The following is a 27547-nucleotide window of genomic DNA, read 5'->3' on the forward strand; positions in this document are numbered from 1 at the left end:
AAGATCCCACATGCCGCGGAGCGGCTGGGCCCGTGAGCCATGGCCGCTGAGCCTGCGCGTCCGGAGCCTGTGCTCCGCAACGGGAGAGGCCACAACAGTGAAAGGCCCGTGTACAGCAAAAAAATAAAAATAAAAAAAAACAATAAAAAAAAAGATTAAAACACCCACGCTGGTGCTTTCTGAAGTTCACCCAAGTTTGGTAATCACCGTACTAACCTCCTCTTTGCTCTCACTTTGTCTTTCTAATTTGTCCCATGTTATTTCTTCTTTCCGGGATCTTGCGGAAGGAGCTTTTGATCATTCTGTTAAAAAACCTTAAATATTCCCTACACCAGTGTATTAAATGCTATTGCTTTTCAGCTCTGTAGCCTGCTTTGTGACACAGGATTCTGCTAACCACATTTCTGCTTGGTAGGCTGGTTCCTTACCAGGCTCCCTTTAGGGGCTCTAATGGAGACCAGAGGCCTGCAGGAAGAAGGGGCCTGGTTCTCCCGGTGAGCTTCCTGTCTGCATGCAGCTCCTGTGGGCAGCACTCTAGCAATGCCTCTTCACTCAGGAAGTGGCAGTATCCAGGTTTTCCAACTGCATAACCAGCTTCAGCATGCCACCCCTCCTCTGGCACCCTGTGATGCCAGCACCAGTCAGGCAGTGTCCCTGCTCCCATTTCCCAGAGGTCTGAGTTTCAGCTCCATGGGGCTCCTCCTTCAAGCTTCTAAATTTGAATCATTTAAACCATTTCCCTTTGTTCCCTCAGCCCTAGGAGTGGTAACTGCTTCATAAAATTACCATCTCTGGGATACTGCAGATTTCTTCTTAACCTCTGAAGTTACCCAGTTAACAAATCTTTATATTAAATTCTCTCTGTTCAAATAACTGATGTGATTTCTGTTTTTAGACTGGAACCTGACTGATGTATTCTTCATCTGGGAAAGGTTTGGTTTTTTACTTCTCAGTTATTAGGTATGAGAGAGTAAAATCTGTTACTCTAAGATGGAAAGGTTGGGGGGCAGGTAGACAAATCCAATGGTAAATCTTTGGGGATAGAATACGATATCCTGTCCACAACCATGAACAATCATGCACTTGAAAATTTTTTAACACAGGAAACATAGGTTAAAAAAACTGTGCTTACAGAATGATCCCAATGATGGAAATGTTAATGGTGCTAATCTCTGGTGGTGAAATTTTATTTTCTTCTTCATGGTTTTATATATAAAAATAAATATATATTCACCAAATTTCTATAGTAATTTTTTTTATAAATAGGAAGAAAAAATTACTTTAAAAATTCAGATAAGAAAATTGAGATCTGTGAGTGGGCCTCGTGTACCAACCAACTGTGGCGTGTGTGTGTGTGTGTGTGTGTGTGTGTGTGTGTGTGTGTGTCACAAAAGGATCACTCACTCAGGATCATCCTGAAAGTCCTGGGGTTCTGCCAACTCATCATACTCTGCTGCTGCATCCTTGCCGGCTAAAACAAGCTCTTTGGGAGGCACCACCACCTGGAGAGCAACACAAAGAGGGCTGCCTCAGAAGGAATCAGTGCGTTGTAGAACATTCATTCAGTGGAATACAGAAAAGTATTGCCCTGACCTAGACATGCAGAAGTAAGCAGCAAGTTTGAAGAAACATACATTATTTCACTTATAAAAAGTTTAACAAACATATTGTTTGGACATTTCTGATAAAAGTATAAGAACAAAGAAATTTAAGGGAACGGTAAAAGTCAGGTGAGTGCTTACTTCATTGGCGCTGCTAAGGGGAATTTAAGTGGGCAGGATGCGAGGGCTTCAACTGTGTCTTTAATGTTTTATTTCCTAAGGGGCTGGGGGAATATGGGTGTTTGCTATGTTATTCTTTATGCTTTGTGGTGTATCTGAAACAGTTCATTTTTTTTTTTTTTTTTGCGGTACGCGGGCCTCTCACTGTTGTGGCCTCTCCCGTTGCGGAGCACAGGCTCCGGACGCGCAGGCTCAGTGGCCATGGCTCACGGGCCCAGCCGCTCCGCGGCATGTGGGATCTTCCCGGACCGGGGCGCGAACCCGCGTCCCCTGCATCGGCAGGCGGACTCTCAACCACTGCGCTACCAGGGAAGCCCTCATTTTTTTTAAAAAAGAAAAAACATAATGTGAAACAGTAGTTCCAACATATTTTCTGAAATGCAGATATTGGGTATGTTTATGGCCATGAAAAACAGTTAAGCATTCTTTACACTTAGCCTTATGTTGTAACTAGGCTTCAACTTCGCTATGTTAGAAGTTAACAGATAACAATGTAAACAACATTACTAATTATGGATATAAATGTGGCCGGGGAGCTGTAAAGGGAGAGAAAAACGGCAAATCCATAAGCTGGGTATACTCATCAGGCACTTATTTCTGTCTCTATCCTCACTGGCACAGCTTATTAGTGTTATTTTAAAAAGGAGCAAGGACAGATGAGTGTCATCTCTCTTTGGAAGTGATGCTAGTAAATGAAATCATTAAAAAGCAGAAGTAAAAAAAAAAGATAAATTCTCTACTAGTAAGTATAACTTGAATAACAGCTAATTAAAGATAACAGGCATCCTTTCTACCAACTTTTGTTATGAGTATCATGCTGAATTATGAGTCAGTAATAGATGGTTTATAGAGAAAAGTTCTTGTTCTAAAATTTCAAGTACTAGATGAGTCATGAAGTAGCAAAAAGCAGAAAGGCCTCATTTCATTCATTCAACCAACACTGAGAGTCAAAATTACCTATTTTAATATTTAGTACTTGGACTTCCCTGGTGGTGCAGTGGTTAAGAATCTGCCTGCCAATGCAGGGGATACGGGTTCGATCCCTGGTCCGGGAAGATCCCACATGCTGCAGAGTAACAAAGCCCGTGCGCCACAGCTACTGAGCCCATGAGCCACAACTACTGAAGCCACGCACCTAGAACCCGTGCTCCGCAACAAGAGAAGCCACCACAATGAGAAGCCCGCGCACTGCAACGGAGAGTAGCCCCCGCTCGCCGCAACCAGAGAAAGCCTGCATGCAGCAAGGAAGACCCAACACAGCCAATAAATAAATAAACAGACTATTAAAAAATATATATTTAGTGCTATGTATACTCTGTGTAAGCAGAGGGCATCTAGCGGAGGCACATCAGCTTTTAAAAGGAAATGTTATTTCCTTTGTGTCTTGAAAAATGAGTATGCATCAGGCAGAAAGAGAGGTGTGGCCATGTATGTCAGAGGAGTGGGGATGGGAAGGAGGAATTCTAGATAAAATGAATAGCATATGTAGTCCTCTAGAAGCATGGAAGTTTATGACCCATTGGATATGCTTGGATCGCAACCATTAATATGCACAATTTCGAGAATGCTAGATTTGGGGGTTTCAGGGAAGATCATCCTGGAAGAAAAGAGAGAGGTGAGGACATCAGGGGGCTCTTAAGCTATGCCAAGGAATGTGGACTTCATCCCAACATCAGAGGGACACCAAACAAGCTGCATGCCATGATCAAAGTTAGATATTAGAAAGATCACACTAATGGCAAGATGGAAGATGGGCTGGCATGGAAGTGGGGGTGAAGAAAAAACAGGGAGTTAGGAAGTTACTGTCACAGCCCACGTAAGAAATGATGAGACCTTCTAAAAGGGCAGTGGCAGTGTGCTTGCGGATAAAGTAAAAAAACTCAAGAGGTGAAATCAGAAGAACTTGATGACTGTTTGGATGTGAAAATGAGACAGTGTGGAGTCCTTTAAGCCAGGGCAAATGAAGCCACTCCAGGAGAAGTCAGGGTTACTCAGGATGAGGCAAAGCGTTCCTACCTTAGCAGTGCTGTTGATATCATCAGGGTCCCCCTCCTCGTACTCCAACAGAGTCACGTGGGTGAGGTTTTCCACTGGATTCGTAAGAGTCAGGAGGACCTGGCTCTCCTGGGGAAAAGGAAAGGCATCTTTCAGATATGTTCCACTGCTGCCACCTAGGTCCACTTTCCTAGATGCCTAGATCACAAAATCATCACCCCCTCCGCCCTCCACGCCTCCAGCATTACTCTTGAACAGTAACAGCCACCTGTGCCTCTACATCACTGCATTCTCAAAGGGCTCACTAACTCCTATTCTGTTACTTATATGCTAGTCTACATACTCTCTGGAGCTGCTATTTCACTGAGGAAATAGAATAGATCCCACAGAAAGGGCCAGTTACTAGATGCAGAAATTCTGAGAAATACACATTATCTAAGTGATTGTTTAAAGTTTACAACTCTTGCCCTACCCAGGTCGCCACTTAAGGCTAAAAAGAAGGAAGCCCTCATAAATAAAATATGGCAGCCACAGGTTAGCCAGATATATTAGCATAGAAAAAAATGGCACATCAAGACTGTAAAAGACCTTAAGATTTCTTGAACCATAATTTGCCCTTGTTTGGTATGCTCTTTACATTAGCAAAAAAAAAAAAATTAAAATGAACAGGGACTATAAAAGTGTCTTTATGAGCAGCATGAAAGAACTAAGACGCTGCTGCAGAACACTGTGCAATTCACTGTGGTGTCTGTGTGGGAGATAAGGGCCTCAAAGAAAAGAGGGGCTGTGGTAAAGAAGAAAGCTAGTTGATTCCTGATATCTCACACATACACACACATGAGATGGTGGAGAATCTCCTGGCTGGAGGAGAGCTGAAGATGCCTGTGGGGTCTAACATCTCCTTTCTTTCCCTACCATGATTCTACCTCAATGTAATGTGCACACTGCTCCTTCTGCATATATTTCAAAGATGCTGTTATCAAGAATCCCAGCTTAATGACACTTAAAATCTCAATCCCTTTATTATTTCAAACTTTCTTCTTTATCCCTTGCTCATTGCATCCCATGTCAAATACACACAGCCACCACATACACATATGCACACATCTTTGATCAATTAATCCTTTCTCTTCCCGTAAATAAGCATGGTACTAACCTTCATGTAGCGAAGGTTGGGAATTGACATGATTCTCACTTCTGGGATATAATTGCTATGCGTGAATAAAAAAATGTATTAATGGTCATTGGAGTCTCTTAAAATTGTTACTTTTTTTTTAAAGCCAGTGCAGCAAAGAAACGATTTCTTCACGTTAAGTAGAACATGTCAGAGAAAATTTTAAAGAATCATACCACTACGATAAGAACTTAAGACATGAAACCAAACTGGTAATGAATTCTTTCTGACATCTTATGTATACCTCTAGTTTAGAGCCTATATATGTGTGTGCATCATGGCAGATATCTCTACCTTATATGTGTATTAGATATATTTTTTGAGATTTTTAGTAATTCATTTCTGTAAATCTATAGGCAACTGGTTACAAGATCCAAGACTGATTTAATAATACATTATAGGGGTATAAAAACACTACCACATACTTACCACTTTTATATAGCACTTACTATGTGTAACATTTGAAGTATGTTACAAATATGAACTCATGTAATCTGCACTGCAACTGCGTAAAATAGATATTACTATTATCCCCATCATAAAGAGGAAGAAACTAGGCTTGGGAGAAGTAGCTTGCTGGTAAGCGGCCAGCATTCAAATCTAGGCAGTCTGGCTGCAGGGCCCTTGCTCTTAACCACTATGTTACGCTACCTCTCTAAATAAGACAATAGAATTTTGTACTTATATGTGCTTGTTCTGGACTCAAAACCTCAAAACCCAGGTTCAAATTCCAGCTTAGTGTTTATATACTGAGATACTTCTTTGTAAAGAGCAGGGCAAGATATTTACCTCTTTGTGTCTCGGTTATAAACTGAGAACATTGAAAGTACCTTTATCTTGAGGTTATTGTGAAGAATAAATTAAATAATAGTGCAAAAAGTGCTTGGAACAAAGCATGCATAAATGTTATCGTGCATATATTAACATAAGACAAAATCTATTGCAGAAACACTACAAGTGGGCAGGGGCAGGAGTGCATCTTAGCATTAAGGTATTTTAACTTCAGACTAGGTATTTTTCATGACGGTCATCAGGACTACCTGAGTAACTTGATACAAATTCAAGAGCCCCACTATCAAGGATTTGGATTTAGCTGGTCTGATGTGTGACCAGAACATATGTATTAAGATTCCCCAGTGACTCTGCCATGATGCCAGAAGAAAAGCACTTTTTTTCAAAGCAATCTTAAGAAACTGATGCAAAGCACATCCTGCCATTCAAGATTTCTGTAATAAGTGTAATTCTTAATTAAGAAAGGAGCTCGTACCACACTTCTCATGCCATTTTTGTAGTCCTAACCAGTCATGCATTAAATAATAGTTGGGAAAACAGAAGATACTGTACGGTGATTTACAGTTACAAAGCATTTGTGAACATATAGCTCATTTGATCCTTCTCAACAACCACAAGAGAGAGGTAGGACTGGTGTTATGCCCATTTCAGAGATGAGGGAAATCAGTTTAGACAAATTCTGTAAGTGCCAGAACCCATATCTGGCCCTCCTAAGTCATGAGACCAGCACTTCTCTGCCATTTTGACTGACAATGATTTCTTTTTAATTGTTGCATAATATTCTACATAAGTGTATCTCAATTTAATCAATTTTTTTTTTGTTAATGGTTAATCAGTTTGACATTAAAATTGTTTCCAGCTTTTTGCCTTTAAAATGTTATAACACACATCTTTATGTATTGGTCTTTATATATTGCTTTGTTTCTAGAGAATAGATTCCTGAGACAGCACTACCAGCTTAAAAGGTCTATGTCATTTTGTCTTGATATTCCAGGTCTCTCTCCAAAAAAACTCTAGCAATTCAGTCTACCAACAATGTATGCAAGTATGTTTACCTACACGCTCACGAGCACTCAATACTACTTATTATTTAACATTTTTCCTATCAAGTCTCAGCATCTTTCCATATATTTACTGGCCATTCGGAATTTCTCTTCTGTGAGCTACATGTTCAAATCCTTTGCCCTACCTCATCCCCCCACCCCCAACAAGCCCATTCCAGGGATATTCAACTTTTATTAATCATGGAGTAGCAAATATTCTTTCTTGCTCTACTGTCTCAGGACTTTGTTGTCAATTTTGCTTTTACAACTCGTATCTTTCTGCTAAGGTCAAAGCTGGCTACTTTCCTTAGGGGCTTCTGGGCTTTCTGCCTTACTGGGAAGGGCTCTCTCACCCTAAAGTCAAGACAATAGTTTCCTAATTTTTCTTGTTTGATAGATGATTTTCACACACAAAATTCCCTTCTACTGACAAGTCTCTGTGAGTTAACGCTAATTTAATCACTTTTATCCCACTCAACAAAGCATTATCAGAATACAGTTAAATAGCATGAACATTGTTACAGGGATATTCTTCCATCTGCTATATTTTATTTTATTAATTTTTTTAAGAGATCATTCCCAAACGGAGGTACTTTATCATTTGTGATGAATGACTAGTGACTCTCCAACCAGCAACATACCACATTGCCACAGACCATACTATCACGTGCCCTGATATAACACCCTGGATTCTGTGTCTGTAAATCTGCTTTCAACTTCCTGGTATGTATTTCAAAACCAAAACAGGAACAAAACAGCAAGATTATTCTGAAGTAGTTTCTCTTTCCTTTTTTAAGCCAAGAGTAAGCACATGTCACAGTGAAAAAACAAAAAAAACAGTAACCCAAAACACCAATCCCAAATACTCACACAGCAACCAGCTGGATTTTGAATTTGATAGATGTTGGATTAAATTCTGGCTTGCTCAGATTATGTTCACATTTCTAAAAAGAAAAAAATATGTATCAGAGGAAAACAGGAACACACTCTGCTGATCCAGAGACCTGCCAAATCCAGAAGCATAGCATTTACTACAGTTTGGTTTTATTTTGCTGCAAGATCACAGATGTTTTGAAATAGAGTGTATACTACCCATAACCAAAATATACAAAAGATGTTTTGGACTTCTGGAAATAAGCAACCACACTATCAAATATTAATAACCTTGTAGTGCTTCAAAACTACTGAAATAATAACACAGACTTCTTATTAAGCATGAACGATGTGGATTTTTTCTGAGTTTTCCTCTTCCTTGTTTTGTTTTGTTTGTTTTTTTGCCCGTGCCTTGAGGCATGCGGGATCTTAGTTCCCTGACCAGGGATTGAACCCGTGCCCCTTGCAGTGGAAATGTGGAGTCTTAACGACCTGACCGCCAGGGAAGTCCCTTCCTTGTTTTCTTTTATATTATTATTAGTCCTTTTAAATTTCCTTTCTACTAGCCTAAAACATATGCATTCTTGGTTTAAGTGAATTTAAACATCACATCAACTTTACGAGGTAGGTGTAGGTACTATAATTATTATTGTCCCTATGTCACAGATGATAAAAATGGGACACAGGAAAGGTATATAATCTGTGTAAACTTCATAGAGCCAGTAAGAGTTGGAGCTGGGATTTAAATCCAAGTGGTGTGATTCCAGATCTCATGCTTTAAAATACAGTAACAATTACTTGGTTACTTTCTTCAATGGGTTCCACATGCATCCAGTTAAAACATTTTTTTAATGGTATAAAAAAGAAACAGTGTAAAGATACCAGTTACCCGTCCCACTGTTCCTCTCCCCAGAGCCAACAAGCTTCTCATGTGTTTTCTCACAGATAGCTGATGCACATAGAAGTATACACATACATCACCTTTCTTTTTCACAATAACACAAAAGAGAACATTTTATATTCTTCTGCCTTTTTCACTGAATCGATCTTGGAATGACATACCAGCACACACAGATGTACCTCTGTGTCCTACTGTAATGATTTCCATAACTTATGTAACCAGACCCAAATTGATAAATGTTTCCATGATTTTGCTACTACAAATAATGCAGCAATGAGTAATCTTGTATGCAAATCACTTCCCACACGTATAAATGTATCTGTAGGATAATTTCCTAAAAGTGAATGCATGCGTTTATTATTTTGATGGATATTGCCAAACTGCTAACTTTTGCCAATCTGATGATTATGAAATGGTTTCTCACTGTAGTTTTAATGTACATTTCCCTGATTACTGTACATGTTCGCGTATCTTTCCTATTTATTGGGTATTGGGATTTCCTCTGCCATAAACTGCAAGTTAGTACCACTTGTTATTTTTATACTGGGTATCTTTTCCTTACTGATTTGCTATGCTTCTTTACATATTTTGGATACTAATTCTTTGTCAATTATATACCTTACAAATTACTTTTCTCAGTCTATGGGCTACCTTTTCATTTCGATATGGGTTTTCTTTGGAATGGGGGTATACATTTTATTTTTTTTTTAAAGGTTTTTTGATTTTTTTTTTTTTTTTTTTAATGCGGTACGCGGGCCTCTCACTGTTGTGGCCTCTCCCGTTGCGGAGCACAGGCTCCAGATGTGCAGGCTCAGCGGCCACAGCTCACGGGCCCAGCCGCTCTGCGGCATGTGGGATCTTCCCGGACCGGGGCACGAACCCGCACCCCCTGCATCGGCAGGCGGACTCCCAACCACCGCACCACAAGGGAAGCCCTAAATTTTACTTTTAATGTGTCAAATATATAACTTTTCCTTTATGGTTTGTCTTATTTTCGGACTACTCCCTTAAGTAGAAGCCATAAAGAATATTCTCCCATATTTCCTTCTAGACATACTGGTCATCATATTTACTCTTTAAAGTTTCCAATGCTCCTGAAATTGACTTTTGTATATGGTATGAGTTAGAGACCCAATTTTATGTTTTTTTCATAGAATCATTTGACCTAAAAAAATTTCAATAGTATTCTTTCCCCAGGGACCTGCAAGGCCATATTTAGTAAAATCAAGTTTCCTCACATGCATGAGTCTGTTTCTGCTTTCTCTATTCTGTTCCAACAGTCTATTAATCTAACATACACAAATAATTTTATGTTTATATATATATTTATTTTCCCTCTTTTCTTATACAAAAAGTTATGTACCTGCTGCACACCCTGCTTTTTGCATTTAAAAATACATCCCACATTAGTACGTTCTGTTTTATAGGTTTTTGGTACTCATTGTGTGGATATACCCTAACCTCTATATATTTTGGTTTGTAGAGGTGTACCTTCAGGGTAGACTCCTAGAAGTGAGATCAATGGGTCAATACAAAACTGATTTTTTGCCTGCTGAATCTGTCCACTTCTGAGAGACAGGTGTTGAAGACTCCAACTACGATGGTGGACTCATCTATTTCTCCTGCAGTTCTATCAGGTTTTGCCTCACACAGCTTGACACTCTATTGTTCAGCACATACACATTAAGAATTGTTACATCTTCTTGGAGAACTGACCCCTTTACCGTTATGTAATACCCTTCTTTATCCCTCATAACTGTCCTTACTTTGAAGTCTGTTCTGTCTGAAATTAATATGGCTACTCTTGCTTCCTTTCAATTAGTATTGACATGGTATATTTTTCTCCATTTACTTTTTTTTTAATTTTTGAATTTTACTTTTTTATACAGCAGGTTCTTATTAGTCATCAATTTTATACACATCAGTGTACACATGTCAATCCCAATCACCCAATTTATCACACCACCATTCCCCCCACCCCTGCAGCTTTCCCCCTTGGTGTCCATACGTTTGTCCTCTACATCTGTGTCTCAACTTCCGCCCTGCAAACCAGTTCATCTGTACCATTTTTCTAGGTTCCACATACATGCGTTAATATATGACATTTGTTTTTCTCTTTCTGACATACTTCACTCTGTATGACAGTCTCTAGATCCATCCACGTGTCCACAAACGACCCAATTTCCTTCCTTTTGTGGCTGAGTAATATTCCACTGTATATATGTACCACAACTTCTTTATCCATTCTCCTGTTGATGGGCATTTAGGTTGCTTCCATGACCTGGCTAATGTAAATAGTGCTGCAATGAACATTGGGCTGCATGTGTCTTTTTGAATTATGGTTTTCTCTGGGTATATGCCCGGTAGTGGGATTGCTGGATCATACGGTAATTCTATTTTTAGTTTTTTAAGGAACTTCCTTACTGTTCTCCATAGTGGCTGTATCAATTTATATTCCCACCAACAGTGCAAGAGGGTTCCCCTTTCTCCACAGCCTCTCCAGCATTTGTTGTTTGTAGATTTTCTGATGATGCCCATTCTAACTGGTGTGAGGTGATACCTCATTGTAGCTTTGATTTGCATTTCTCTAATGATTAGTGATGTTGACCAGCTTTTCATGTGCCTCTTGGCCATCTGTATGTCTTCTCTGGAGAAATGTCTATTTAGGTCTTCTGCCCATTTTTGGATTTCTCTATTTACTTTTAATCTATATGTGTCTTTATATTTAAAGTGGGCTTTTCCTTTCTTTTTTTTTTTTAAATAAATTTATTTATTTATTTTTGGCTACCTTGGGTATTCGTTGCTGCGCGCAGGCTTTTCTCTAGTTGTGGCGAGCGGGCTTCTCATTGCGGTGGCTTCTCTTGTGGCGGAGCATGGGCCCTAGGCCTGCAGGCTTCAGTAGTTGTGGCTCATGGGCTCTAGAGCGCAGGCTCAATAGTTGTGGCGCACGGGCTTAGGTGCTCCGCGGCATGTGGGATATTCCCGGACCATGGCTCGAACCCGTGTCCCCTGCACTAGCAGGCGGATTCTCAACCACTGTGCCACCAGGGAAGCCCCTTCCTTTCTAAAAAGGTTTTTCAATATAGAAATTTTTTAACATATGCAAAAATACAGAGTAGTATTATAAATCTCTTGGTACCAGCCACCCAACTTCAACAATTAGCAATGTGTTAGCGACAATGGCCAATCTTGTTTCACCTAGACTCTTACCCACTCCCTATGCCTGACTATTTTGCAACAAATATCGGACATCATGTCATTTCATCCTTAAACATTTTGGTATGCAGCTCTAAAAGATAAAGATACTTTAAAAAAATAATAATACCATTATTATCCCTAAAAAAATGAATAATTCTTTTAATAGCATTAAAAAATCCAGTCAGTATTTAAATTTCCCCAAAGGTTTCACACATTTTTCTTTCCTCCCTCGCTCCTCCCCTGGTCCCTTTCTTTCTATCTTTCTATGCTGTGTTTGAATCAGGAATTAAAGTCTATACACTGCGTTTGGTTGATAGGCCTCTTCTAATCTAATGCTGTGTTGTTTGATAACAGGAGCTACTAGTCACATGTGATTATTTAAATGAATTTCATCTTAGAAAGATTCAGGCCCTCAGCTGCACTACCATATTTCAAGTTCTCAGTAGCCACAGGTGACTAGTGGCTAACATGCTGGACTATGCAGATAAAGAACATTTCCATCACCACAGAAAAGTTCTGTTGGATCGTACTGATCGCAAAGGTTTCCTTTCCATTTTTTCCCATACTTTGTTTTCTTTTACAATGTTTCTTTTATTTATTGAAGAAACCCTGCTGTTAGTTTCAAAGATTCCCAGAGGCTTTTGCTGATTTTTCTTCTTTCCTGCTTTCTTTTAAATTGATTTTTTTTTATTAGTCCTTTTGTTCCCCTCTCTACTGGCCTAAAAGCTTTATATTCTTTCACTATTCTTTTAGGGATTAGCAGTATGAACTTAACCTTCAAATACCCCAGCTTCCACATCTGTAACAAGGGTAACAACAGTACCTACCTCACTGAGTTAGGGGGATTAAGTTTATCTTGAAAGTTTTAAAATAGTGCCTGGACACTGGAACGTTATCTACAAGCATTTTCTACATTTACTACATTCCAGAGGTTTTGATACTGACCAGATGCCAATCGTGTTTATTTTTGCTTTTCTCTTACACAAATGACAACTCTACAGAAAGGAATACTTACTCGGCAGCGCAGGGACCGTTTGATCAGAAGATGCTTGTGACGAGGATAGAGCTGTGAAGCACAGATTGGCTGGAAGTCAGGCTGTAAGAGGCGCTGCTGAAGGGTGGTCACTAGCATGAAAGGCAGAAACCAAGCTTGGTTTACAGTGACTTGCTCAAAATCAGACGTATATGAGATAATTACACAAAATAACACTGCCTTTGTGAACAGTGCTCTTCAAAAACTACAATATAGAAATTTGACAGATGTTTTAAAGTTCTTCAAATGATTACAGCTATCTTATTTTCTACATGACTCATTTTAGTACTAACAACTATGCTATTAAAAATCTCAAATCAAAAAAAATAAACCTCAAATCACAAGGCATATAAGTAACAAAAACAGAATTAGATGTAAAACAGAAACAAAGCAGAATCATGTATAAAATTACCCTCTGTTAAATTTACTGGTCTTGTATAATAGTCTTCAGGTAGAGGTTCCACTTCATCTACAGCCTGAGCTGGCTCAACCTTTATCTCTTTCTGGTCCTCTCCTTCTTTAAGGCTAAAAGATAAAAGCCATCATTTCTCAAGGGTCCACCTGAATATCTTCAAAGTCCATGATATCAATAATTGAAGTATTCCTCTACTGTAGAATATTCTTTCTGTTTAGGTTTTTCCTAAGTATGAGTATCTTCTTCCCCATTGGCAACTGTTATTAACTTTAAAACCACATTCCTTCAATGTTCATTTTGATATCAGCTTTTTCCCTCAAAGCCATTTAACGTCCAAACTTACGAAAGTCCAGCAAGGGTACTGATGGTTGTACCAGCTCTTGGTCGCTGAAGCCTGGTTCCAAGACCATATTTGTCCTAAACAGAGTTCAGAAATTCCTATTAGAAATTCTACTTTTAAATATCCTGTGTATCAAAATAAAGAATTTGGGGAGGGACAGCATGAGAAGCTCAGGGAAATAAGCCAAAAAAAAAAAAGCTAATTTTAAAGCTTCTTTTAAAGAGAGTAATTGTAGCCCCACATCATCTTACTCTTAAAATAATAACAAAAGCACCAAACATGGAGATTGAAACTACATTAATGCAGTGAAAATGAGCAAAATGTGATAATCTAAGAATATCTAAGCTATGGCTTAGGCCAGAACTCTGTGGAGTATCTAAGACACACGATGAACGTCTTCTGGGAACACCAGTGATCATCTGCTAACTTCTTCAGGGTTAGCAAGAATCATAAAAGAGAACTTACCACTACATGAATAGTATGTTGCTGTAGGCCCCAAAATAGCAGCAGGTTGCAACAGAGACAAAAAAATGCAGCATAAGACAGAAGCAAACTCATACAGCAGGCAGGTTATATGGGAAAGTTGGCAGAATAACACATTTAATTTAAATTCCTCTCCTAAATACACTAGTGCATATGCTGATTATACCACTGAATTGTTCAAAAAATTCACCGAGACTTCATAAAAGTCTCTGGCAAATATGGATGCTTTGCAAGTTTTAATGTTTTATTAAATTCTAAACTAGATATTTTTATATGAACCTTACCAATTCTTAGGGTTTTAATGCCTTAACTAATTCTCATGCAGAGGTAGTACAAGAAGTTAATTAACCTTTACAGGTCTCATTCCCTTCAGTGTAAAATGGGGATATACCACCTACTACACAGGATTGTTGTGAGGATTAAACAAAATAATATGTATAAAGTGCTTAGCACAGAGCTTGACACATCATTGCTATTCAATAAACATTATTTATTAAATGCCAACCTGCTTGGCTCCAAGCAAACACACAGAAAATAAACTGTTCTGTGAGAGCAAATAAAACTTGGGGGACAATAGCAAAAGCTCCAAATCCTAATTTCTTGCTTCTAATTGGTAGTTTACAAATGAGTAGAGAATGACTTTTGTAAATAATTCCTATCAAAAATTACACCTGCATATATCACTACTTACTTAACCACAAAAAATGCTCTATGTAAAAGTCAGGGTTTTTTATACTGGAGAAATATTGGAAGGGGCCAAAAAATTATGGTAACTAAAGCTGGGAAACCACTACTACCAGGATGCTAAAGGTGGGTGGGCTACATAGGTAATATGGATAAAACCTACCACTCGCCCATATTCTCCTGTCTTTCTGTAATATCCAAAAGCTGTAAATGTGGGTGCCTACAAAACTAAACAGTAGCCGCTTTAGGAATAATCAGAAGAGAAAGGGGTGTGATGGAGAAAGAAACACAAATGTACTTAAAACTCAAAGAACTCAAACAGAACTAATGATATGGCAAAAGCATAACCGCTGGACTTAGACACCTATCAGCTGAGGAACCTTCTTCTGCTAGCCATCGTTCAGGAATCTAGGGACAATGGCCACTTTCTGAAATGTTCCCTGTTCTTATGCCACACCGGTCTCGATCCATGAATTGCAAACTCCTTTTTGTACCAATTTCTCACCGAAAAAGCCAAAGGCATATAGTTTCTACGCCGTGCCAGTTTCTTGCGATCTCGTTCAACCTTCTCCTTCTGAGCAAGCTGCTGGTAATATTCAATCAGTTTGTTCATCTGTAAGAAATCAAAGACTCAGTATTCGTTTCACGAAAAAGCTAACAAGAAACTTACAAAATTAATCAACTCCACTGACTAGACATATAATGAATAGACAAGACAAATAATTATTAAGGTGGGCAAGTCTGCCCTCTTCTTCAAAGAGAATTTGTCTTCATTACATGATCTATTTTCAGAATTGAAATGGAACCTTCAAGTTCAACAACAGGAAGAAATGAGCAATGAAAAGGCTTGAAAATTTCATGTTCTCTTTTCACTGCTCTTTAACTTCATTGCTTACTTCCCCTCACAACTGCTCCTATTTTCTCTGCATGACCAGAGGACCGCCTATTTCCAAGGATGTGACATTTCATACTTTATTTTCTCCCACTCTCCATCACGTATTTTCATTTAAAAATATATTTTAATCATAAAAGCAATATATAACTGTGAAAAGTTCAAACAATATAGAAACATAAAGAATAAAAAGTGAAACTTCTCTTTTATCTCTCACGCCCAAGTCCACCCTTCCCCTCCCCACGGGTATCCATCATTAGAGTTTAGATATCTTTCTTACACACTTACAGACACGGGTATGATATTATATCCTGCATACATTAAAAAATGCATGTATAGACATATCGCTTTTATATGTGTAAAATAAATACAGCTCTTTTTATTTTTCATATAAGGGGAAAAAACTTACTATTTTAAAACTTTTTCACTGTAAGTGCCATGAACTTTCCATTCAGTACAAATAGATTTTTACCTCATTCTTTTTAAAGGCTGCATCTTATTAAACGGTACAAATGTCCTAAAGGTATTTAACCATTTGCTCTGAGAGCACTTAAATGGTCTCCTGGTACCCACTCTTGTCCTCTCAATTCAGCAGTAATTATTTTTTAGAACGCTAACCTGATTCTGTCAGCTCTTTTGCTTTAAAGGCTTCTTAGACTCCTTAACTTGGTCCACATGGTTCTGCAGTCTGACCCCAAATCCTTTTCTCCATTCACCTACTGCTATGCTCTACTCTGGCACACTTGCCTCTTGTCTATAACTTGCTTTGCTCCTTCCACTTACAAGCTCTCTGCCTATGCTGTTCCTCCGCCCTGAATTATTTCCCTTCTCTGCCTGTCATCCTCAGATCCTAGCGCAATCCTCAGATGTGGACCTACCTAATTGAAATTCCCCCTAAAAATGCCCACATGCACAATTTCTCCTCCTTCATATTACCTTGAGTTTTTCCTTTAGCTGGGGATTATTTAATTGATTTTTGTTTTCCCGTTAGACTTAAGCTCTTTGAGGGTAAGGACCATGTATTCCTATTGTTTAGCACAACCCCTGACACACAGTATGCAGCACATGCTTGGTAAGTGTTTGATAAATGAATATACATATTTTTGTGCATAAGTACAAGTATTTCCGTAGGTCAGAGTCCAGGAAGTAGATACTGCTGAGAGACCAATAAATCTGTACTAATTTACACTAACAATAGTATATGTGAAAAGGTCAAATTCCATACACTCCCATCCAAGATATTTTCAGTATTTCTAATTTTTGCTGATGTCATAAGTGAATAATTATAAATTATTATTTAATTTGCAGTCTGTACAACTTCATTTCGATAGCATTTTATCATCTTTCTAATATTCTACTTCCAGGGGCAACAAAATCAGTTCTAATGTATATACTGCAGAGATCAACTCACTGTGAACTATTAAAGGATGTCTAAATCATGATTCTATAAGCAACCACTACTGAGTCCAAGGGCATCTTCCAAATTAGTGGTGTTTCCAAGAGTTAAAATGTTTATATGTGGATGAGATTTCTGAGAACAAATGGATCCTTAACACAGTTGGTGCGTACGTGGAAAACAGAAACGTATCATTTCCCTTTTCCAATTCACAACCTGAGTACATAACTAATACTACACCTAGGTTTCTCTATTAACTTAAGTCAGACTGGAAAAAACTGCCACTGTGATTTAATGTCTTACAGCGAGAAGCACTTTCTAAGTGTAAAAAACACCAAAATACACATCATGGATTTATAAGCATATGCCATATACACTGATAAAATGGTCTTTTTCTTCATCTTTTCTCATTTCATCCTCTGATGACCCTTTACTTACCCGTTGCGTGTGAGGATTTTCAGGTTCCTGCCAACCACCACTAGCTGCAAAATAAAGGAATATTAAACAAGACTTACGTAATTTGATAATTTTATTTCCACAAAAACAGGTCATCTGCAGGCCACAAAATAAAGCTTGAAGACATAAAATCACACAATTTCCAAGAAAGAGTCCTAGAAATTATACAGACTGAAGGGCTCAGAATGAAAATTTTTCTTTAAATATAATGATGGTGATAATAATAACCACCACTAGGACCACAACTACAACTAACACATGTATAACTTCTGTGCCAGGTATTTGAAATGTATCACACTTCATTTTATTCTCATAATAACCCTCTGAGGATTTCCCTGGTAGCTCAGTGCTTAAGAATCCACCTGCCAATGCAAGGGACACGGGTTCAAGCCCTGATCCGGGAAGATCCCACATGCCGCGGAGCAACTAAGCCCATGTGCCACAACTACTGAGCCTGTGCTCGAGAGCCCGCAAGCCACAACTACTGAGCCTGCGTGCTGCAACTACTGAAGCCACACGCCTAGAGTCCGTGCTCCGCAACAAGAGAAGCCACCGCAATGAGAAGCCCGCGCACCGCAACGAAGAGTAGCCCCTGCTCGCCGCCGCGACTACAGAAAGCCCCGTGCACACAGCAATAAAGACCCAACGCAGCCAAAAATAAATAAATAAATTCATTAAAAAAAAAAACCCTCTGTGGTAGGGACTCTCATTATTAGTCTTATTTTACAAATGAGGAAATTGAGGCTCAGAGAATTAAATAACTTGCTCAAAGTCATAGAGACAGTAAGCGGTAAAGCCAGGATTCAAACTCAGGCAGTCTGACTCCAGAGAACTTGCCCGTATCTGCAACACTGGGCAATTTCTGTGTTCTACGACCTCAGTTTAGAGAAGAGTTTCTTACATAAGAGACAAAAGCACAAATCATAAGGGAAAAGATTATTCCAGAAAGCTGAAAGTAAAACCATAATGAATACTTCAACAAATGGTGCTGTAACAATTTACAAAAAATTAGCCTTGACCCTTATCTCACAACATTTACAAAATTTACCCTGAAATGGTAATAAACTTATGTGTAAGAGCTGAAACTATAATATTTCTAGAAGAAAACAGAAGTGAAAATCTTAGCGACCTTGGGTTAGGCTAAAGTTTCTTTACTAGAACACAAAAGGCACAACTAGAAAATAAAAAATTGATAAACTGAACCTCATCAAAATTAGAAACCTGTAGGGCTTCCGTGGTGGCGCAGTGGTTAAGAATCCACCTGCCAATACAGGGGACATGGGTTTGAGCCCTGGTCTGGGAAGATCCCACATGCCAAGGAGCAACTAAGCCCATGCGCCACAACTACTGAGCCCACACGCCTAGAGTCCGTGCTTTGCAATGAGAAGCCACCACAATGAGAAGCCCAGGCACCACAACAAAGAGTAGCCCCCGCTCACCGCAGCTCGCCCAAGTGCAGCAACAAAGACCCAATGCAGCCAAAAATAAAATAAAAATAACAATAAATTAGAAACGTGTTCTTCAAAAGACACACTTGAGGGCTTCCCTGGTGGCGCAGTGGTTGAGAGTCCACCTGCCGATGCAGGGAACACGGGTTCGTGCCCTGGTCCGGGAAGATCCCACATGCCGCGGAGCGGCTGGGCCCGTGAGCCATGGCCGCTGAGCCTGTGCGTCCGGAGCCTGTGCTCCGCAACGGGAGAGGCCACAACAGTGAGAGGCCCGCGTACCGCAAAAACAAACAAAAAAAAAAGACATAGTTGAGAAAATAAAAAGGCAAGCCGCAGACTGGGAGAAAATATTTGCAAAATATATATTCAACAAAGGACCTGTATCTACAATACAGAACTCTCACAACTCAATAAAAAGATTAAAACTCAGTTTAAAAACAGGCAAAGAGGGCTTCCCTGGTGGCGCAGTGGTTGAGAGTCCGCCTGCCGGTGCAGGGGACGTGGGTTCGTGCCCCGGGCCGGGAGGATCCCACATGCCGCGGAGCGGCTGGGCCCGTGAGCCATGGCCGCTGAGCCTGCACGTCCGGAGCCCGTGCTCCGCGACGGGAGAGGCCACAACAGTGAGAGGCCCAAGTACCACAAAAAAAAAAAAAAAAAAAAAAGGCAAAGATTTGTACAAACACTTCACCAAAGAAAATACATAGATGGCAAACAAGCACATTAAGGAAATGCAAATTAAAACCACAATGAGGTATCACTACCCACTAACTAGAATGGCCAAGATGAAAAAAGAAAAACAATACTAATAGTTGATGAGGAACTGGAACTCTCCTACACTGCTGGTGAGGACCCAAAATAGTACAGCCACTGTGGAAAACAGTTTGGCAGTTTTCAGTCAAGGAAAACATACACTTAACCCTATGACTCAGCAATTCCATTCCTAGGTATATACTCAAGAAAAACGAAAATACACTAAGATTTCTAGGCAAATGTTCATAGCCAGTTTTATTCATATGAGCCCTAAACTGCAAAAAATTCAATGTCCATTAACTGGAGAATGAATAAACAAATTATGGTATATCCATACAATAGAAGACAACTCAAAAATAAAAAGCAAAAACACGAGCGAACCTCATAAGCATTATGCTAAGTGAAAGAAGACAGACACAACAGACTAAACTACGCCAATTATATAAACTTCTAGAAGAGGCACAATTACAGTGAAAGAAAGAAATCAGTGGTAGTCAGGGGCCAGGAGGTGGGGGGGAAAGAAGTGACTACAGAGGGGCATGAGACAACTTTTTGGGGTAACGGAAATGTTCTATGATTGTGGAGGTGGCTACATGGCTATACACATTTGTCAAAAATCAAAGCATTTTACACTTAAAATTGGTGAGCTTCATTATATGTAAATTATATCTCAATAAAGCTAACCAAAAAAAGGGGGGGGGAACTGTAACGAGATACCATTTCACAACCTTCAGTTTGGAAAAACTTGAAAGAAGTCCAACAATGCTAAGAGCTGCCGGAGATCTGGAGCAATGGGTAGTCTACTCATATATTATTAGTGGGAGCAAAAATTGGTAAACCATTTTGGAGAGCTAAACATGTACACATCTTAAAACCACCAATTTTACTTTGTTATATAGAGAAACCCTTGCTCTTGTGACAGGAAACACACACAAGAATGTTTCTAACAGCACTGTTGTCAGAACCAAAAAACTGAAAACAACCTAAATGCGAAGAAGAGATCTGTGGTAAGTCATGCATGAATCACCCACCATCACAACTACATACCACAGACAAACCTGATAGAGATAAATTGTAGCAGGATGCACAAAGCATGGTTCTATTTGTTTCAAGTTAGGAAGCATTCTTTGCTAGTGGCTACATACATACATGAAGACGTGCAAAAGCATACATGGTTTTTTTCAGATGACAATCTGAATTCAGGACTGTGATGACTATCTCTGTCTAGAAGGCAGAAGAAAGATGCAGTGGGGGGAAGGCTATACAATGGGCTTACACTGTTTGGGTTATGTTTAATTTCTTAAGCTGGGTGATAAGTTCATAAAAGTGTATTATTTGTATAATTAAAAATAACTTTTTTTCCAAATAAAAAGGACTCCTGTTGAAGGTGACACTATAGCCCCTTGCAAGAAAAGGCAGCGATAATATCCTTAAGTACAGTATTTATATTTTAAAAGTTGCCTTAAGGCAATTATGAAAAATAATTATGTGAAAGAAATGTTTTAGTAATATTTTAGAAAATCTGAATGTTTTACCTAATAGCATTTTTAGAACTGGTGATTTATTCTAAATGTAAATTTGAGAGACATTAAAAAGTTTCTGCACATTACTGACACAATGGCTTACTTACAAATAAACAAACAGTTCTAACTAAAGTGGTTTCAGGGCTTCTCAGACACCAGTGACATCATGGAAGAAATGAAATTACCTGTACTCCTTAAGAACTCCTAGTATTCAATTATCACTGTCAAGATACCCTAGAGGAGCTAGATTTCTAGAAACAAGCACAGCCTTTAAATTCTGAAAAATAAATTCTCCAATTCTAATAGCTTACAGTCCAGAAAGTATTAAAAAAGCACTTACAGAGTAACAAACTGAGAAATCTATCTGGATTTCTAGGCTTCCTTTCTTTAACTTGATAAAAAGAAACAAAATACAAACATGGAAAAAATACACTTTAACTCACGAACTAAGTGCCACTTTGAGGTTGTTTTTTACATGTAACATAAATTCATAAACAAATTCAAACAATTTACTTGCTACACTGACATTAAAACACACACACAAATATTTACTGACAGTCTAAGAAGACGCTACAGAAACTTTCCAATATAAATCACAGTTCAGGAAATGCCTACCCACCAATGAGCATTTTTAAGGGACTTGTTTAGTTAGTTTTTTGTTTTTGAAGAGTATTTTATCAACATAATGTATGAAGTTAGAAAAACAACCAAGAGCTCAAGCATTCTAAACCAAAGGGTGAACTCAACAGAACCAAGGATTAAGTTTTAAGAATAGAGTTGAATCTAAAGGAACTTCACCCATATTTACTTCCAAGCTACGTAAGAATCTGTAGAAAACTTTTAGCTGAAGTCCATCTTCATTTTAGTTATGTCAAATAACATAATGAGTTTTTAGTTGGCTTCCTCATGTAAATAGTAAGTTGAGTTTTTTTTTTTTTTTGCGGTACACGGGCCTCTCACTGTTGTGGCCTCTCCCGTTGCGGAGCACAAGCTCCGAACGTGCAGGCTCAACGGCCATGGCTCACGGGCCCAGCCGCTCCGCGGCACGTGGGATCTTCCCAGACCGGGGCACGAACCCGTGTCCCGTGCCATCAGCAGGTGGACTCTCAACCACTGCGCCACCAGGGAAGCCCCAGTAAGTTGATATTTTTAATGGAAATGTAAAAATGGGAATTTTTAACAAATCTAAAAAGTTTTCACAAAATTAAACAAACGAAATTTCAGAAAGAAAAAAGACAATGGGGAGTTAGCAGTGCTGCTGTTTATATAAAAAATAAACAGCAACTCAAGATTTTGAACTGATTATAATAAAGAGTGTTTCTACTCTCTGATATTAACCATGGAGTACAGGATACGGAAAAAAAAGGAAGTTTCCTAATGAAGGTAAATGCAACCTCTGCTTTGAAATGCTCAAATGATGGAAAGGTAATTTAATACCTTAGGTTTTCTTTAGGTCCGAACATACATAACTTTCCTGTTTCACTTATGATACATATAGATGTATCTTTGAGCATGTGTTTGAATGCTCCAGGATAGATACTTGGACATGTAATTTCTGGGTAAAAGAATAAAAGCAATTTGAAATTTTAATAAATGTTGTCAAACTGCTCTCTAAAATGGCAGCAGACAAAAGAACTATTTTCCCATATTCTTGTCATACTACCAGATTTTTAAAATTTTGCCAAATCAATGGACGAAGTTTTAATTTGCATTTTCATGATTACTAGCAAAACTGAACTTATCTTTTTGCATATTTATTGACTTAAAAAAAATCACCTCACCAAGTTGTGTGCAAGAAAAAAAATCCAATGATTTGTGCACACTTTGGTTATTGACCATCTTTACTTCCATTTCTGAGAGCTGCAGTTCATATCCTCTGACAATTTCTTTCTTTCTATTGGGTAGCTTTCTGATTTCTAAGGGTTCCTTATTTTTGGTTATTTATCTTTACTGTTATATATGATCCAAGCTTCGTGACTTTTATCTTTTAGGTTTGTTCATGGTGTGTTCCACCATCAGGAGCATTTATTTTTTATGAAGAACATTAATCTTTTGATTCTAAAAAAGTATCAGATTTATAAATGCTATTTTACCAACTTTAAGAAAATGAAATAGTTTACCAAGTCTCAGATGAAACATCACGGTCCATGTGAGAATGTGGGAACATAGAAGATTTAATGACAAAATACTCTGAATTTATCGCCTACCTCCCAACAGGTAACAGAAATAATGATTTGTGTGCAATTACAGCACTGCCGATTTCACAAAATCTCATGTTGAAGTCCGCCTCACTCACCCACAGATTTGTCTGCCATGCCCACATCTCTAGATGTCCAGCGACAAAATCCACAGGCCAGGTAATAGGCTTTCTTCACCGTGGTCTTGGCTGGGTCATCTGGAAGCTGTGTGGAAATGCTTGTTGCCCGAGTGGAGAGGGTGTGCATACAGCCGGGACAGTCAAAGCAGTTCGCGCATCTAGGACACGACAAACAATCATTGATTCATTCAACAAATATTTACCGAGCACCTACTATGTGCCAGACATTGTTCTACATGTTAGGAATTCAAGAGAGAACTATAAGGGAAGCGTGGCTCTCAAGCAAAAAGAAATTAAAAAGTACTCTGAAGAGGCTCCTACAAACTTCATTTTAAAATTTCAAAAGTATTACAATAATTATTTTTAAAAATACAATCATCATCAAAGTTCCTGAAGAGTTACAGCATGACCCAATCCTACTCCAGAGAGGGAATCACGGTTAACAGTCTGGAGTTAACTTTTAGACTCTTTTACAGACCACAAAGATTTCTGTGGGACAGAGAAATGTCACAGCTTATGACTTTAGAGAGAACAGACCAATTGCACAATGGAAAACTGAGAGGCAACAATACAATAAGCTGTGAAACTGGGTTTGGAAAATAACTGCTTGTTTGCTGTGCCAGAGAGCTGAAACAGATACCAAACAATGTTACCAAGATGAAATGTTTCAGAAGGGGCATTTTCAGGGTTTTCTGCTCTCTTTAGGCGTTACTCTTCCTAGTGAAACACTCAACATTCCCCTACAGTCCCCCCCATGCCTTGTTATTCTTAACTTTCCCACCATCTGAAATTATCAAGATTTCACCTCCAGTCCTGGACTTGTTCTGATGTTCCATTCCATAACTCCAATTTTCTGTGATATTTTGCTACTAGGTAATATCCTCAGATAAGGATAATAATAGTACCCACCTCATAGGGATATTCTGAGGATTAAATGACAAAATTTAATGTATGGAAAGCATACAAAACTGGTTTATAAGGAGCTATTTCTCCAGGACAGGAAAGACAAAACAGTGGTTCATATCCATGGAGGTACAGAGGTGTGACTGGTTACAAAGGACTTCCACACCATGCTAAAAACCAAAATGGCACCAGTAGCAGTGAGTACCAGATCTTGCTTTTTAATACCAGATCTTGGTTTTTAATACCAATCTTGGTTTTTAATACTACCCAGATCTTGGTTTGCAATACCAATCTCGAATAAAAGGTACCAGGGCTCCTTGGAGAAATGGCTAATTCTAGGACTGGAGCAGAAAATATAGAGGATGAGCCTGGAGTAAGTAAGAAAGTTCTCAAACAACTGAATAACACTTCCCTCCTCCTCACTGCCATATAATGACGGGGGTATGCCAAAGGGAGAAGGAAGTCTACTAAAAGAGGTCCCAATGGCCAAAGCCGGAACAATCTGAATTAAAAAAAAAAAAAAAAGTAGTACTGGATTATAACCTAAAGTATAAAATAAATATTCACAAGCCCACACTGCTTGAAGTAAATGACTAAATAAATAAAAAGGGGAGAAGAGAAAAATCTTCCATACAAAAGAATTCCAAGTAATACATGGAGATAGCCTTCGTGGAAGGGGATCATAACTCCCCACTATTTAAGTGTGGGTTGTAATAGTGCATTTCTTTCCAAAGAGTACAATATGGAAAAGGAGAAGAAAACAAATAGAGTAACTTTACATCAGAGAAACCTGACAAACACTAGCTCAAGCCAGGTAATCAAAGTTAACATCAATAGTGATGTCATGTTGGTGGTATATACCTCTGATATGATGTGATGAGAGATGCACTTTACCTGTGTGGTTCTCCTCCCCACAACACATTCCCCCAGCTGATGAGAGAAACATAAGACAACTTCCAATTGAGGGACATTCTATAAAATATCTTACCAGTACTCCTCAAAACTAAGGAAAGTCTAAGAAAATATCACAGCAAGAGGAGCCTAAAGAGACATGACTATTAAATATAATGTGGGTATCCTGAATAGGATCCTACAACAGAAAAAGGAGATTAGGGGAAAATTGAGGAAATCTAAATAAAATATAGAGTTCATTTAATAATAATGTTACCAATAATGTTCATTAGTTGAGACAAATATACCATACTAACATACGACATTTATAATATGGGAGACTGGGTAAGGAGTAAACAGAATTTTCTGTATCATCTTCACAGTAATTCTTAAGTCTAAAACTGTTCTAAAATACAATTTATTTTTTTAAAATGAAAGTTTCACCTTTGACATAAGTGATGCTAAAAAAAGAAAAACAGCTTGTTAAAAATGGGAGTTAGTTCCATGTGCTTTTTTACCAGCTATTAAAGGAATAGCTGGGGAAAATAGAAAAAATTGATCCCAGTCTTACCTATTCTTTTTTAGTTTGGCTTCAGCCGATGGCATATTTTCTAAACAACTGGGACAATAATGGGAGTCCACCTAGAAAGAAACGAGAAATCAAAAAATCGGAGGAAAAGACATTTAGCTTGGCTTGTATATATGCCTATGCCAATTAGTGAAATTTAAATTACATTATTCTGCAGCAGAGGTGAGAGACCATTGATCTGGCAAAGAACCTGGACTGTTTTCAGCATCGGGTTTATTCTTCAATCACCTGTTGTTTTCTTAACCTCTGGATTTCCTGAAATCCTTCTATTTTTCCTTTCTGATCTTTCCTATTCCCTTTCATCAGGGTTTTATGTATTAGACGTGTTAAAACATGTTTATGTAAAAGATCTCTATGATAATCTAAATAGATTAATAAATAAATCCAATTTATGAGGCTGTGATCAAATATCCTTCTATCTAGTCTAGCTTTGTGTGACTGCAATAACTTGGCCACACAAATTGTTAAGAGATTTTAAAAGTTTTCCCATTACTGAGGTATTACATGTTCACTGAAGAAAAGCATACATTAACATTTACAAAGTCAGCTGTAGCCAACCAATTAGAGATTTTTAAATGGCAAATTAAACTACTAAGTTAACAACATAGTCTTATTGTATTTAATGCAAAAACATAGTACAAAATTAAATTCATTGTACTTTTTTAAGGACTAAATATTTTCTTTAATGTAGTAGATCCTATTTGATAATTCTAGAACTCTAGTCACCTGCAGATGGACAGATTCACTTGAACATAAATACTATGACAGAAACTGTTTTCTTTTTTCATCATCTGCTTATAAACAGAACCACCTTTGAAAAGATAAAGTTACTACTCAAATAAGTCTCCAGGAACACAAAATATAATACTGTTAACTTATATTTGCACTTACTCATCATAAAAAGCAAAATATAATTTATTCCTCCCTGTTCCCTTTCCAAATTATGCTCATCCCTTCATGTGCAGCTCCAATCCCAGGCTTGTCATTTGAAATTTCTGGATTGCTTCAGCCCTCACTAGCATCATCCTTCCCCAAACCCTAATGGCCTCCATTTCACAGGTGCACACCAGTCCGTAAAAGATTCAGTCACAGACTGAATGTCCTAGCTGAAGAGATCCTTACAGATTATGGAGACTCAGCTCCCTAATGATCACCAAATGAGAATCTAATCCAATAAATTCTAGAGGTGAAGCTGGGACAGCATCCTAAAGAGAAAGGACCTGCCAAAGAATAAGCATACAAAGTGCTAATGGAGATGGAGAAAAAAAAATCATGTATATAATACAGCATTGATTTTTCTCTTGTGTTATTTAACTGCTTTCTCTGACTATTCTTAATAGCATGAAAAATATTCCCAATAAAATAATAATTATTCATAATGTGTAAAATGGCTTATCGTATAGGACATATTCTCATATGCATTTTTAACCGTCCAGGGATCCTCACTCAAGTCCTCTGAATCAGGCTGCTTGGTTTCAAATTTTGCTGCCCCCTCCCACCCACAAATTTTTGGCTGTGTGACCCAGCGCAAACATTATGTGCCTCTTTCTTTAACTGTAAAGTGGTTTTTAAAAAAGGGTATCTATTCTAGTTTGTAGGATGATTAAAGATTATGTAAAGCACATGGCATATAGAAAGTACTGAATAAGCATTAACTATGTATTATTACT

General features: G+C 38.3%; 1 protein-coding gene across 2 annotated transcripts in view; it reads right to left on the minus strand.

Moving 5' to 3' along the window:
- DCTN4 (dynactin subunit 4) overlaps positions 1-27547 on the minus strand; it is a 32549-nt gene that overhangs the window by 3971 nt on the left and 1031 nt on the right. Inside the window, exons 2-13 of one of the 2 annotated variants that reach the window (XM_067732295.1) lie at positions 25860-25930; positions 23474-23652; positions 17439-17482; positions 15218-15325; positions 14011-14031; positions 13549-13622; positions 13203-13315; positions 12773-12882; positions 7656-7729; positions 4933-4987; positions 3798-3905; positions 1405-1502 (exon numbers count right to left, since the gene is read on the minus strand). In XM_067732295.1, the coding sequence (XP_067588396.1) occupies positions 1405-1502; positions 3798-3905; positions 4933-4987; positions 7656-7729; positions 12773-12882; positions 13203-13315; positions 13549-13622; positions 14011-14031; positions 15218-15325; positions 17439-17482; positions 23474-23652; positions 25860-25930 (1055 nt within the window). The remainder of the gene's footprint in view (positions 1-1404; positions 1503-3797; positions 3906-4932; positions 4988-7655; positions 7730-12772; positions 12883-13202; positions 13316-13548; positions 13623-14010; positions 14032-15217; positions 15326-17438; positions 17483-23473; positions 23653-25859; positions 25931-27547) is intronic. The other variant, XM_067732296.1, reaches the window with a different exon arrangement.

This window comes from Pseudorca crassidens, chromosome 3 (assembly GCF_039906515.1).
Source record: "Pseudorca crassidens isolate mPseCra1 chromosome 3, mPseCra1.hap1, whole genome shotgun sequence".
Lineage (NCBI taxonomy): Eukaryota > Metazoa > Chordata > Mammalia > Artiodactyla > Delphinidae > Pseudorca > Pseudorca crassidens.